Source organism: Ananas comosus, linkage group 22 (assembly GCF_001540865.1).
Source record: "Ananas comosus cultivar F153 linkage group 22, ASM154086v1, whole genome shotgun sequence".
NCBI classification, from domain to species: Eukaryota; Viridiplantae; Streptophyta; class Magnoliopsida; order Poales; family Bromeliaceae; genus Ananas; species Ananas comosus.
Window position 1 is genome coordinate 2,593,060 of NC_033642.1, and position 15,689 is coordinate 2,608,748.

Here is a 15,689-nt window from a genome sequence, read left to right on the forward strand (position 1 = left end):
CGCTNGCCTTAAATTAGAAATTTCGATACAATTCGTAAATCAAATTTTAATCTACCATATTTCCTAGGTTGGTTTTGTAAACTATTATAACATGGCAGATAACTACTTCAGGCATACAATTACAGACAGCTGTGTAATTATTAATATTTTATGAAAAAATATAAAAGTGATGCAAATGGCTTGTACGTTTTATCTTTTCTACCCAAAATTTGAATTCCATTGTATGCTTAATTACTGAAGCTATTTGGTTAAATTGCGAATTATTAGCGATGATATTATCAATTCAAATTTTATGCTTTTCCACATCAATAGAAGATGTAGATATTTCTATTTATCAAATGCTCTATTAAAATATGTCATTGCTAAAAGCAATTTTCAAAAACATGGAGAAAAAGAAAGGAAATTTGCTAAGATAACATTATCATATCCTACATGAGAAGTTACATTGGATAAGATTGGCCATTGCCTTTTACCACATCCATCCCCTTATCCCTCTCTGCTATTCAATCCCGGATGCCAAATGGAGCCCAAAAACTAACAAACTCTTCATTTCTTGCCTCCGAATATTCTGTTCAAAATATTCAAATCATCACCATGCAATTCAAGTTGACAAGTTTTAATAGATCTTGGTGAAATTGTAAAATCATTGTATATTTCCAACTAGTAGGTTTCACATTACCATGGGTTAGAAAGTTTTGAACTTCCATAGCTGATTGGAACTATTAGTAATCCATTAAATATATACAAATCCTTAATAACCTCCAAAAACAAACGGTAGGAACGTTCATAATAAATTTTTCAATTCAGATAGGAAAAGATTAGGACATTAGGGTTGTATAATTTACACCTCTTCTTTTTTAGAGTTTACGTGGTTCTTTAAAAATTTTTAACATTAAAAGAAAAAAATATTTGACAAGACGAGAACCAAAAGTTCACCCTTGGATAAAGCAGTGGAAGATTCCATCTTTTTTTGGGGTGTACATGTAACGCCGCTCTTTTAAAAAATAAGTACACTCTTAAATGTTATAAACTGGTGAAATAAACAACCCCTAAAAGAAATGCTTTCTCCACAAACAAAGAAATGCAGTAGTAAAAGTTCATGAACAAGTTATCATTAGGAATGCCTACTAGCATTTTATCTCCTTCCATGATCAAGTCCACAAATCAATGCAGCAAAGCAAAACACTGCTCAAGAAAGCTGTGATCACTGACTTCACCAAATTACACAGGCATATTTATAGCAGCAGCAAAAAGTTGCTCCAGTAAAGAGACATACTTTTACACAAACGAGATACTAAATCCCGCACCTCACAAAATTTCGTGTTTGAACTTTCAGCAAAGAGTACTACTACTCATGGAACCTATCATGATGGACAAGAATTTTAGAGGAAGCATCTCATAGAAGAATTTATGAGGGGTATGGAAACCAATTATTATAAAAATAATAGAAAATTTTGGAACAGTATAACTTGAACAAGGGTAAGGATTAAGAGTACTTATACAATGTGGTTATCCAACCTCAAAAATTCCACTATAAGGAGCTCCTTAAGAGATTCTCTGTCCTACCATGAACACAGATTTATATCTGTTGTCCAGCAAGATTTTGAGGTGCTTCTCCAGTGTCAACCAAAATAGAAAAAAGGAAAAAAAAAGAAAAAGAAAAAAAAAAAAAAAGACAAGGAGAAGGAACAATCTTGACATGTAGCCTATTCTACTTCATAAATTACACAGTTAAACTCTGTTTGTCAGCTTGAGCAACCCTATTCCGATTGAGCTTGCATTTGTTGCATACTTGAAGACAAAACACCAATCCATGAGTGACATATAAATGCTTAGGGCATGGTATTAGAGAGTTGCTCCATGTGGTGAGTGATGGCATCTGGACAAGACTGGGCTCGGAGAAGCTCCAATCGCTGGAAGGGGTGAACAAACTGCAGTATATAGTCTTCATCTGCACATGCATCATTTGCAATTAGTAACTAATTATTCCTTGCTTGACGGACATACGAAATAAGGAAAAAAGTATCGCCAGATTCTGCTGAACATGCGCTCACTGGCACATAGTAACCTGTAATTTAAACAGTTAAAATAAACAATATGAACTTCGCAATTGTCATCCCTGATAGCCTTTAGTTATATGAAAACCAAAAACTCAAAATACCCGTAAACCCTAAACTTTAGGGGTATTTGTGACTAAAGATTATTAAGAAAACTAAAAGTATTTCGAGCTAGGTGTTTGATTGACATAATTACAGTGTTTATTCTGTTCAGAATAGCATTTTATAGCTTGGGTGACTATGTGCAACTAAGTGAATGTTCAAGGGTATCTGACATTTTCATGTTGATATGAAGGAATGATTAAAGAATGCTTACTTTCTTTGACAGTCCCATACAACCAACAGAGGACCTCATCAGCGAAAGCCAGGCACACGCCCCCCTGCAGTGAAAAAAGAAGTCTGTTACTTCCCAAGAAATTAAATGCTCTCATGTTGGATTGAATAGAGACCTGTTGTTACGTCTGTAATCCTGCGTACTCTTATCCAGGTTAATTCAACTCTTCTAGCTTGTCTAATTAGAAATGTATATCTAGTTATTCATGCCACGGTTGATTTGTACTTCACATAACCCTTTGATCATTTAAAGAACCAAAAAAAGAAAAGCCAAAGAAAAAACTGCTACATGAATGAATAGGACATGGAAGTCAAAATCAATTTTAATGTTGTCCATCAAAATATTTAGTTCGTACATGATCATCATCAAAGCATAAAGTCGATTACACACTGCAACCATAATGAAGCATGTAATCACAACCTTTCTGATGATTTCAGCATAACAATGATTAACAATTACTGTTTTTGTTTTATTTTCCATAATCCAAGACTTTTTCTGAGAACAAACGCGAAGATGTAATATACCATATTAATAATAATGCCAATTCATCATACAACTGTATCTACTGCTCTCGAAGATAGCCAAGTCTAGAAGGACAAACAACAAAACATATGCAAACCTGCCAATAGTTTTTCATCTTCACTCTTTGTGTTATATCTTTAGTTCTTAGCCTCTCAGTGCGCACAAGTACGCCGGCATCATTCCTGCATCAGGAACCAACTTTTAGCATACAGCAATAACAAAATCTGTAAATTAAGTTTGGAATAGCAGGTAGTGTCATTATGTATCAGATAAACCACTGGTCCATATCATGGACACAGTTGACCATAAGCAGAAAACGAACATCAGAAGATACTACGATTTGGACAGTAAATGAGAACAATTGAACAAACATGAATTCTTTCGATGACAATGCAGTATTAGAAGTGAATCAAGTGATAGACTTAGACAATGTGGCTAGGAAATATCCTGATGGACAACGTAAAAGATACAGAACTTAGCTAGTAAAAGTCCCAAAATGCAGCATCAGCCTCTCTTCCGTGACAAATTTAACACAATCTCCTAAACAATCTATCAACACTAAAAAGGAAAAGCAGTTATTAGTAAGGTATGGTTCCATCACACATTAGCGAATCAAAACAAAAGTACGTAAGCACTACAAACAACAGGAAAACCAACTTCGTGTTAAATGAAGCAAGAGATTGGCAATGAATTGGGCACCACTACCTAAAAGCTTGATATCAGCTAGATGATTACCCTAAAATATGGTCAAAATTTAATTTTGAGGCCTTCACAACACAGAGATGTAGTTGAATATTTATTTAACAACTGTTACAGGAAAAGCTCGAAGTTGGCGGATAACCACCAAAAATTCTCAAACACCCTACTAGGCTTTTATATTGTGCCCAACAAAAAATGGGCTGAGTACCCCACTTGTGAGAAAACAATTCACGCTTATTTCTAGCACAATTCTGCATCACAGACTAATAAGGGAGGTCTCAACCATTTGTTTCTTAAGTTAATCTCCTAGGACAAAGTAATCAAAATAAATTAGCTAGAAAACAATTCACGCTTTTTTCTAGCACGGACTTGCAATCCTGCATCACAGACTAATAAGGGAGGTCTCAACCGTTTGTTTCTTAAGTTAATTTCCTAGGACAAAGTAATCGATGCTAGTTTATCTTCGTTTGGGATATAATAGAGGAAAACAAAAGCTTGGCAATTAGCATAACAATATGTAGTAAAAATGGCAACAGAAGAAGTATGAATGAACATGGTTAAGAAACAGGCTTACCTAAATCCAATGACAATGTAAGGGACGCCAGCAAGGAATGATTGGATCTGGAAAAATAAAATTAAGATGTAACTAAACATATGCTGCCAATTAATAAGAATAACTGGATATTGAAGAAGGGAAAGTCTTGCAACATTGAAAAGACAAACAAACTACTAAAAATCATAGACCGCAAATGCAGATGGATCATTATACAGTATAAATAATATAGCCTCTGAATCAATATGCAATTATTTCTCATATTAATAGGTAAGACAAAACTATTACTGTTGAATTTCAACATTTACACAACGAAAAATGGGGAACAACTGCAGATATTAAGCGCCTCTTCTTTTGATCACCTTGTTTTCAGACACCTTAAATTTGTGTTTAAGTTTGTTAAATACATATTATTACAAATAAAAGTGCTTATACGTTGGAATTTGTCCAGTACCCATTTTCTTGTGACTAAAAAGAGTTTATGTTATTTTGAGTCAGAAAATGCATACTGGAAGAACTATGTGCTTTGGAAAAAACAAATAGTACCACTTATATTGTTGATTCTTGAAACTACTTAACAACTAAATATTAGATTTTCCAAAATCATTACTTCTATACATGTCTTAAATATTATAGATTAATAGATAATATATTTTAAATTACATTTTAATTCTAAAGGGTTAATTAAATTAATTGAGGTGTATTATAGATCAAGGATTTAAGTGTCCATCAGCATGGCTCGTGTCCACTATGTTGTACCGTGCCAACAAGATATCAGCACAATACGACCGCTATGCCTATGGCATGGCTCAAAACCTTTTTTTTTTTGTAATTAGCAACTAGTTACCACAATAAAGTGCAAAAAAATTTAATAAAGATGTACTATAATCAATTAGTATATATTAGTGTCAAAGGAAATAAATATTTCATGCCAATGCGTGCCAGCACACGGGTATTTTTTGTGACTGGCATGTATCGGCACTGTATAACACGCACTGTGTCATACCATATCAGCAAGTTTTTGGCACAATCCCATGTCATGACATTAAATCTTGTTATAGATGATATACACCAGGTGCAAACAAATATTTCGTACTAAATGTCATGACAACTCGATAAGTCCTCTCCGCATCTTTCTTTCTTTTGTTTTTTTTATAATCGTCATACGCACAATGGACACGTATCGTCGTGAATCCGTTGTGCGTCCTACTACCGATGCAAGTCAGATGCAAACCTGTGTATCCTAGGTTTCAACTAGAAAAATCCCAGAATGGTGAAAAGCTAAATAATAATGATGGATGGTAATAAAACTATAATGACATGCTTGATACGTGTTTAAAATTTTGAAGGATAGACATTCCCGAGTATTGATGAAACACCTGTAAACCATGAAGTAACATTTTCTCCCTTATGTTTGTCACTTTTAACTAAATATTATTAAAGAGTGTATTTAGCCCTCACGTATCAAATGATCAGACCATAGGAAGAATTACCCAGATACCATTATGTTAATACCCGAAGAATTAGCAGGCAAACAGCTAAGAGAAATGCTGAAAAAAGAAACTTTTTGGAAAGTGGAAAAAATTGCATAAAAGTTTGGGATGGAATAGTGGTGGTTAGAAAAAGACAATAAAAAGTAAATATAAGGTGGCATGAACTGCTGCATCATATATTTCCACTTCTATCTAGCAGTCCATTCACTGGTTATTTTTTTGTACAGCACTCAAATGTTGCTTTAGCAACTCTCAATATAATATAATTGAACACCTGAAAGGTGGAGGCAATGCTAATGAAATTATAATTAGAAGAATCATTTAAGATGGTTTAGGAGTCCTAACATAATTTGTTGCCAAGACATAACTGAGACAAAATAATATGCGTGGACATCAAATTGTTGCAGAATTTCATGTATACAACCCAGTGCATTGTCTATTACAGGTAAAGCACTTGTGCACTCTTCACAACAATTATACAAGAAATACAGCAGAAAGTATAATGGTCAATATTCTAAAAAATATATATAAAAAAAGGCTAAAAGAAAAATGGGAAAAGTTAAAGAATACAAGTTAAGCTGAAATCCTCCATCTAGGAGTTCAATATGCATCAATGTATTGTACAACTAGGAAGAAAAAAACCTTACCCAGAATTTTAGAAGTTTTTCTCTCTCATATCTTTCCTCTGTATGATACTCCAACTGTGATGGATGAGAGAAAAAAAAAAAAAAGAAAATGGATAAATAAAATACATGAGATCCCATATTAGGAGATATATTGAATCAAAACACAAACTAGCAATTTTAGGATATAAATAGAAAAAACCTCTCTGCTTGTCTTCAACTCTACATAGAATCTCCTCCCATCATCAGTTGAATCACAGCAGTCCATCTCAGCACCCATAATAATTCGATGTGCACCTAACTTAGTTTTAATTACAGAACAGTACTCTACATTTGCATCAATACCCTTTCCTTCTTCGTCGATATCTCTGGAGTTCTCTGTGGCTAGGTTTTCAAAAGCATAGCCCCAATAACATCTGAAAAATAGATTAACAAAAAGTCAACTTTAGCAATCTACTCTGTTTTAATGAGGATCATTCATTTTCAGCGAATAATGTAATCGTGTTTAATTTTGCATCATATTTTATGAAAATATTTTTTGATACTTACATGAGAAGGAAACCAGAAAAAATTATAACTAAGTGCCACATACAACCTTCTATGATGCGATTTCTAGGAAACAAGCTAGCAAAGAAAAAAATTAATAATAAAGAAGATAAGCAGAATCGCTAGTATGATGTTTTGACCATAAGCCAAGTACCAGTACCATCATAAAATACAGGTGGATATCAAATCACAGCTGACCGCATCTTGAAGAATGTGCGTAAAGTTAGTCCCTGATAATCAGCTTCCAATAAGAACTTAAAAAGATGGTATCTTATGATTACTTGTTAGTTGTTACAAATAATCACTTCCAGAAAAACCAAGCCGGACCGATGGAATCAACATGTTGGGCACATGATTTAATGGACATTAGGTATTTGGGCTCACCAGGGATGCAATTGCAATGTCCGGAGAAGTTCAGAGGACAAAATGTTTAAATGGATAGTTAAGGACCAAGTCACAATTTGTCCAAAGCACAGGAACCATCCATCAATTGAATTATTATTATTATTATTTGGAGGAAGCATCAGGCTTAATGAAACCACGGAAGCAGAAGTTCTTTAAATGAGTCAACATCTAAGTAGAGAGTAGTCTCAAATCAAAAATACTAGATAAGAGAAACTAATAGCAGCCTAAGAACAGGAAAACGTTGTATTTCAGCTTAATAGTCAGCATATTCCTCCGTATGCTCCCAGAAGTATCTATAAACGCAAACTATCAGCAAACTGCAGCAATTGCATGTGATGTTTGCATATGATGCAGCATTTAACACATTCGTAAAAAGCTGGACAGAGCAGTAAGTACAGGAAGTGAAACTACCTCCGACGATCTGCTTCACTTTGTGGTCTCTCAGGGAGTTTATGCACATCAAGATAAACAACACCATTTCTTTTGTGAACACCCATTTTCCATGGCTCATTTCTAATGTATGCAGTGGCTAATATCTGATGATACAACATGGTTAAGTTATCTTTTCCTTCCAAATGCATGCCCAAATAGTTAAAAAGAAAAGGATAAGAAGAAAAAAGAAGGTTCTACTAAAGCATACAATTAAAAAAAAAATTGACCAATGGACGCAAATAGGAAGAACTGAAATTAATTGAAACCCAAGGACTGTTCAAGTTTGACCAAAGATGTAAACACTATGTCCAAGCTCTTCCACTACAACCGAACTAAGCATATCAGGCGAAGTGAGGCCCACCTAGAATCCTTATATTCCATTTATATTCTGCTATATGAGTTTTGTATAGTTTCAAGCTTGGACTCGGCTTTGCTGTAAATCAATAGCTCATCCTCATCCTAGCCAAATCTAAGCTGTCGTCCCATGCTCGAGTGCCATTTGCAGCCCTAAAAGTTTGAATTTATTGCACAAAAGAACTCAAGAACTACAAATCTAAATACTTAGGTGTCTAACAGATAATTCCCAATTTAAATGGTTTTAATATGAGATATTCAACTTTTTCAAAATAAACAATGGAAAATGTAGGAATGTACCTTGTTGAGGTTGTTACGATAGGTCTGCCAGGAAAAAAAAAAAAAAAAAAACTCCATATAATTAAGAACCGAATTGACTAATGCTACTAATGCTACAAGTATTAAGCAGACTACAACTACCAACAACAAATTTTAGATTATAAGAAGAGGATGGACCATTACCACAAAATGTATGTTTTGAAGAGGTATGTTTGTGTTTCTTATGCAAGCAAGAAGATCACCAAATCCTTCAGAGCCCAAATCTGATAAGAAAAATATTGACTTTCCAGCAGTAAGTCTTGCAAAAAAGTTCATCAGGAACACAGTTGATAATTTATTGACACAAATTGTTCACGATCACATAACAAGCAAGCAGCTGATTCAACAGCTAAAAGCTATTCTTGGAGGAGTAAAAAAAACGAATATAAAGATGTATGACATAATACATACAAACAATACGTCGGGAGGAGTTTTGCTGGGGCTACTATTGATAGTAAACGGCTCGGTTTACTACCGATTTGTTTTCAATGATAGAGCTTCCAAATCGGTGATCCGTTAAACATGATGTAGACCATTTAAACTATCTAGAAACCAAATTTCATGTTTTCTTGATATCACTAACCGAACGACCAAAGGGTCACAAAATTTGTAATTTTAGTAGTCATTATGATGCGTTTGCTCATTTAACGGTATAAAAGAGTATAAATCAGCTGAATTTTTATTAGAGAATTCTTTAAGCTATTTAAAACAAAATCTAGACTATAGATCTTGAATACGAAAATTGTCCCATCAATTTATGAAAAATATTCATTTCCAGGCATTCATTTTTATACCCTACTTGATGCATAAAAGATCAACATCGAAAAAGCATGAAATTGGGTTTCTAACTAGTTTAAATGGTCAAGATCATGTTCAACGGTGCCGATCGTCGATCTGCAAGCTCTATCATCGAAAATAAATCAGTAGCAAACTAAGCCTCTTACTAGCATTAGTAGCCCAGCAAAGCTCCATAGGAAGTATGCCAAAATGTTTGGCACTACAACAAGGATCAACAAGTACAATTTGTGTCAAGGAAAATGGTATGCATTCCAAATCATTTATTTCAAAAGGTCAACTACTGCCAACTAAATCTTTGGGACTACAACAAGGACCAGCAAGTCCAAGAGACAAATCCATTGTAGTACGAGACCAATCCCTTGTAGCGGAGAGTATGGAATGTATGTTGTATAACCCCTATATATATAAATAAAATGTGGAGAGCAACTAATTGGAAAATTATTTTCAAAGTTAACAAGTTCATTGAAGTATTATTAACCAGTTTAAAAATCTATAAATTTTACCTAATTTTTTCCAAGCAAACCCAGTGTTCCCTTCAGTTAATATTAGATTAGACTTGAGCTAATAGGAAAAATGGCATGCCAAAAAAGGATATTTACAAAGCATCATGTCAAAATCAATTGGGGGCAGCTAGATGTGCCAAAAAGTTATGATCTAGCAATCCCAATGAGATCTTTAAGTTCATTGTTCACGGAAACGGCATGTTCTATTACAGATACAAATGATTTGCATCTTTCCAATAGCAGATGCAAAGGAGGATATTCTAGAAGGGCATTTATAAGGATTTAAGTGAAGTGGCATAGGGTCGTGCTGAGCATCTATCGGCACACTATGTGCGTGCCATGGCGTGCTGTGCTAATCCGAGTCATTTGCATAATACCTATGTGCCAACACACTATGGCATGAAATATTTATTTTTTGTGAAATTGATATATTCCAAGTGCTTCTTAGATATCTTTATCAAATCTTTTGCATCTTATTTATGTAACTACTTGCTAATTACAAATAAAGGGTTTTGAGCTGTGCTATGGGCATGGACATTGTATCCTGCCAATATCTTGCCCGCGTTGTAATGCATGACGCACTCAGCCATGTTGATAGACACTTAAATCCTTGGGTATTTACATCAATAGTAATATGCAGACTTGAATATGACTTTAGGATGATTGTGGCATGGCAACCAGAAATCTTAGGAACAACAAGTTTACACCAAATTCTATCCTATTTTATATCTACTTACAGTGGTTTTTGCAACAACATATTCTTACTTCTTTAAAATGCTTAATTCAAACATTCCACTTAAAGTCAGAAAAGAAACAGTGGATGATACAGGTGCGGAAATTTTATGAACTATATCAATTGTTTAGAAGCTGTCACAAACTAATAAATGCCACAACGAAAGCGATTAAGTAATAAGACATGAAGGTTCCTAACTTTTCACAGTTACCTTTTTTCTCGATAAAGGATTCAAACCCTTTGTTTAAATCTGCACCAACCTCCTCACAAATAACACGTTTGAAAAGCCTCTGAAAAGATAAAGAAAATCAGACTGAAAAGAAAGCATTTAGACTTTCTGCAGAAGCAATATAATACAATCTGAGGACAAGTATACATCAAACAGAGCAAAAAGAAGCCATCAAAATGAGAACGAAATCTTGAAAAGTAAGCAGCACAGAAATATAATCAGCACAAATGAATAACATGCAACCATCTAATAGATAACATAATACACAATTAGTTACAAAAGCTCAAAGATAAAATAAGATATTTGACAAAGGGATTGGCAGAGAACTACTAAAAGAGTAGAGAAAAATGGAAGCAAAAGAAATTCAAAGCTCTTACCAGGCTTCTATCATCAAAACAGACATCTCCGCCCTCAACACGGCTATAGCACCCAATCTCACAAGGCTGTAAAAATCATGAGTCAGTGAAACATCATTTATGTCAAAATATATAGGGAAAACTTTATTGGACCCCCTGTGATTTAGCGTATTTTCAGTTTGGTGCCCTGTGGTTCGAAGTGTCTCATTTTGCTACCTTGTCGTTTTACTTTTATCTCGTTGTTAAGACCTGCCAAGGGTACTAAATTGATATATTATACAAACCACGAGATGGCTACATGACAATATAGGTTAGTAAAATGTTACAATTTACTATTTTTATAGTTTGTAAAATATATTAATTTACTACCATATGGTTTATAAATTTTATCAATTTAGTACCCAACTTAATGGCAGGTTGTAACGACGAGATAAAAGTAAAACCACAAGATAGCAAAGTAAGACACTTCAAACCACAGGGTACCAAATTGAAAACGTGCTAAACCATAGGGGGGCAAATTGAAGTTTTCCCAAGTATATCTAAATATAAAAAAAAACAAAAGTACCTCTTGAAATGCGATGGGCTTCCTAGACAAAGTTTCCTCACTCTTGTTAAGCTTCATTTCAGAAACAAAGCGTTCATCATTACGACCATTCGCATGTGGAAATCTTGAACCAAAACCAAAGTTTTGTCGTGGTGGATATCCTGGCCGTGGAAGAAGAGGTGGACCCCTATCATTGGAATATCCAGGCTGCCATCTACCACGTCCAAAGGTGCCTCTAGCATGATTGTTAGTATTGCGAATAGGGGGCAGTACTGCACCAAAAGGAACGTCATTCAAAAGGAATGTAAAGGAGAAGGTTCTAATGCTTAAGCGATTAAAAATTAGTTTAAAAATTGAAAAGAAAATGGCTAACAAAGTAACAGACGAACATCAAAGCAAATTCATAACTATAATCAATAAGTCAAAAATGTTGCACACTTAAAAATATATTGGCTAACAAACCTAAACTCCTTTAACGATGCTATTACCTAGGATGTTGTAACATTTGTTCACTTCAGCAGAACTATATTACTTGAAATAGTAAAGACATAACAAAGCATTAGTTACTCAGGCATTCTAGAATAACTATACAAGGAATTGCCTTCATAAACAATCGCGGTGTGATAATAGTAGAAAGAGAGAGAGCTACATTTACTCGAATAGTAATAACACTTCAACATGTTAGTTGGTCAGACATTCTAGAATAATCAAATATGGTCATGCCTTCGTAAACATCAAACTCCAATAGTGGAAGAAAGAAATATCACTTAGTGGCACTAAATAAAAGAGAAGATGAATTTTAATTGTTCACTCCACCGAGTATATGTGGAGAGCCCCATGATGCAAGGTAGGTTCCAACACTGATCAAGAGTATACCAATTCTATCCCCTTGTAGCATGAAAGAAGTAAAAGAGGCCAACTGAAATCAGTTCACTACATTGCAGGGTTCGGACCTCAAGTCAAAAATAACTTAGCCCTTTATCCTAGGAATTGATATTGCCAAAACTTGCCTAAGGCTAGAACAAACTCAGTATTAGTTTGAATCATGTAAGCAAGCTCCCATGGAAGAGCTCAAGTAGATAGCTTTAGTACCAAACAAACTAATAAACCCAACATCTCCTAGGCCCGTGTCAATAACAAGAGCAAGGGCAATATAGGTTCCAAACACCTAGCACCTACTATCAGTTTGCTTCAAATAGGAAAAGGAAAGAAGAAAAACCAAAGGACCATCTTTCTATTTATCCATTGAGAATTCTATTCATGATGAAATTTAATTATCATAAAACCTGGGGATGAAAAACAGACGAGTATCCAAGATAGAATATATGAAGCAATATAAAGCAATTATTTCCTGATAGATAAATGAGTTAGGTGAAGTATCCTCAACATATCACCCATTTTTGGGGCCAAGCCATGATCATTAGCATGGGAAGCTTCATCTCACCAAGATGGTTAGAAAGGCTCCATTTAAAGCACGAAAAACTGAAAATGCCATATCAGATTGCTTGCTTGCATGACTTAATAGAGGATGCAAGGACTCTACGGTTAGCTGACAATCAGAATTTTCAGTAGGTGACTCATTTAGAGATAAACAATGTTGTGATGTTGCCTCAAATTGTTAGGCGATTATGGTCATATGATTGAAAGATATATACATGATGAAAAAATAGCATCAGCATCTTTGACATGCAGGTCATGTTGCATCCGCATCCTACTTATAAAGAAATGAAGGTTGGAAACCTCTAACCCAAAAGAAACATGAGAGCAAACCTACAATGATCTCGAATAAAGCACATCTTGCCGGAATAACAATTTGTTTATGCATTAGTGTAAAGAAGTCAAAATACGCAGGTAAGACCGCCCAAGTTAATCATTACTTTCTTGACTCTCGAAGTTAAGATCTTAATGGTCCCACTACTGAGGAAGATAAAATTAGTTCCAAATAAGCATTAACATTAACATTAACAGATTATTACTAGTCCCTAAATTACTTGACAAGTTTCAATTTAGTCCTAACTGACGGTGAGCATTCGAAACTCCAAACTAATTCAAGAGCTTCATTATATTCTTCTTCGTCAACTGTTAGACAAACTAGCAAAATGCCTACATGACTGCCATGACACACAATTTCAATGCAGCATGTCAATATATTGGTGGAAGAAAGCTCACTCGCATCTTATTTACTTACTTTAAACTATTAACTACTGTTGAATTCCTTGAAGAGAAGCTAGGTTCAACGACATTCCATTTGAACTAAGAGATGCAATTGACGATCACAAGGGGAATTACAAGAGGGCTCGCACTATTCTGCTTGTGAGACTATTCCGTCCTCTCACTCCAAACCCAAATATTCCTGTCTCTCTAAAACAATTTCCCTGAATTTGTCTCAAAATCACCCCTTTTCATTAGGTCTGGTAGGGAGTTACTAGAAACTGAGGGGTAGGGAGTTACTAGAAACTGAGGATGCAGACCTAATGCTAATTCAAATTTACGAGAATTGTGTAACATGTTACAAAAATAGTATAGCTTGTACACCGTGAATAAGTCACGTATTGCCTAAAGAACAACAGCGAATTTTCAAAATCATTGTTGTCCTTATCGCAAACTAGATTACACATAATTTTCAGAATCTGAAGCAAAGTACAGTTACCCAGTATCATGAGTAAAAACAGATCATAGTAACCAGTCGGGAAGGGAACAGGTAAATCCGGATCTATAAAGAAACATAACGAAAAGGATCTCATCGATGCGTCGATTTCGTGATCCTTACCGGGGACCAAGAACAGGCTACGAGAGGGCGTTTTCGTGTACTCCTCGTTGTCGGAGCCGAAGAGGTCCTTCTCGTCGACAACCTCCTCCTCCTCCTCCTCCTCCTCCTCGGCGCCGTCGGCGGCGGCGCCACCTCCGCCGACGCCGTTGGCGGCGGAGTCGTGCTCGTCGGCGTCGGCGCCGTCGCTGCTGCTGCGGCTGCTGCTGCCGCTGCCGCTGCCGCTGCTGGAGGAGGACGACGAAGAAGGCGAGGACGAGCCGTCGCCGGAGCGGCTCCTCTCCTCATCGTCGTCGTCGTCGCCATCCTTCGCTCGCTCCTCGTTCTCCTCTCCGTCGTTGTTCTCCTGCTCCTCCTCCTCCTCTCCACCGTCGCCGTAGTCTTCGCCGAATACGTCCACGTCTTGCTCGGAGAAATCCATGGGGGGCGGGGAGGCGCGGAACGGGAAGCGGAGAAAAGAGGAGACAGTCGGGAGTTTGATCAGTCGATGAGGAGAAGCGTGAAGTAGCGTCGGAAGTAGTGGTGGAATGTGCCCACATTACCCGGGCCGAAACGGGCCAGGAGTTTGCCGGATGCACCAACCATCCAGCCCAGCGCGGCCCTGAGCCCGGAAAGTCCGGGCCGGGCCGGGCCGTACCGGGCTTCGGGTCGGTCGTCTAAAATTTTTATTTTAAATTTTTTAAAAAAATATACGATTTTAAATTATGATTAATTAAGCATTTCTATTTAAATTTATATTGTGATTAAAAATTTTTAAATTTATAAATATTTTAACTTTTCTAAAAAAATAAATAAATTATTAATTATTATTTTATATATAATTAATGGATTTTGGTCCATCGGACCAACTTATCCCCCCTCCCAAGGTCTGCAATGGCAGACCTTGGGAGGGGGCCTCCTGGGGAGAAGGGCAACTGCACGCCCTTCTCCCCGAGAGATTTGACCCCAAGCACAAGGCAAAAATTGCCTTGGGCTTGGGGTCTAGCCATCTGGGCCGTGCTGGCCTGGTCGGCACGGCCCAAGCGGGCTGTGCTGTGCTGGGTCGCCAGCCTATGCCCGGCCCGGCACGGCCCATGCCTANATTACGGGCCAGGCCGTGCCGGGCCATCAGGCCGAAAAATGCTGGCCCAGCACGACCCAACCTATCGAGCCGAGCCGGTCCGGCCCGGATGCTACAGTATCCGTGCCGTGCTGCGGCCCGGCACGAATACAGTACCCGTGCCGTGCTGCGGCCCGGCCCGAGTTCGTGCCGGGCCGGGCGACCCATTTTACATCCCTAGTCGGAAGTAAGAAAGAGTTGGGTCTCTAAATTTACTCCCTTTTGTGTTTTTCTCGAAGACTAAATTACATAAAATTTTTTACTAAATATTTTTTTTTTATTTTTTTCTTAATTTTTAAAAATTATATTTTATTTTTTTAATAT

General features: G+C 36.4%; 1 protein-coding gene across 2 annotated transcripts; it reads right to left on the reverse strand.

Annotated features, from left to right (window-relative positions):
- Nucleotides 1,213-14,758, reverse strand: LOC109727277 (decapping nuclease DXO homolog, chloroplastic). Of its 2 annotated transcripts, XM_020257332.1 has the most exons (13): nucleotides 14,270-14,758; nucleotides 11,521-11,771; nucleotides 10,977-11,042; nucleotides 10,582-10,660; nucleotides 8,481-8,560; nucleotides 8,319-8,342; nucleotides 7,644-7,768; nucleotides 6,484-6,697; nucleotides 6,306-6,359; nucleotides 4,187-4,233; nucleotides 3,011-3,095; nucleotides 2,374-2,437; nucleotides 1,213-1,951 (listed from the first exon to the last, which is right to left on the reverse strand). In XM_020257332.1, the coding sequence occupies exons 1-13, from the start codon at nucleotides 14,685-14,687 to the stop codon at nucleotides 1,833-1,835; spliced, it is 1,626 nt and encodes a 541-aa protein (XP_020112921.1). In that variant the 5' UTR covers nucleotides 14,688-14,758; the 3' UTR covers nucleotides 1,213-1,832. The 2 variants fall into 2 exon arrangements, with proteins under 2 accessions (XP_020112921.1, XP_020112922.1); XM_020257333.1 differs by lacking the exons at nucleotides 1,213-1,951; nucleotides 2,374-2,437; nucleotides 3,011-3,095 and adding an exon at nucleotides 3,151-3,471.

Coding starts and splice junctions, on each gene's coding strand:
- LOC109727277 (XM_020257332.1), bottom strand. CDS start 14,687: ATGGATTTCTCCGAGCAAGACGTGGACGTATTCGGCGAAGACTACGGC. Junction 8,343..8,480: donor TTCAAAACATACATTTTGTG/GTAATGGTCCAT, acceptor TTTTCCTGGCAG/ACCTATCGTAACAACCTCAA. Junction 7,769..8,318: donor ATCGTAACAACCTCAACAAG/GTACATTCCTAC, acceptor TTGTATCATCAG/ATATTAGCCACTGCATACAT.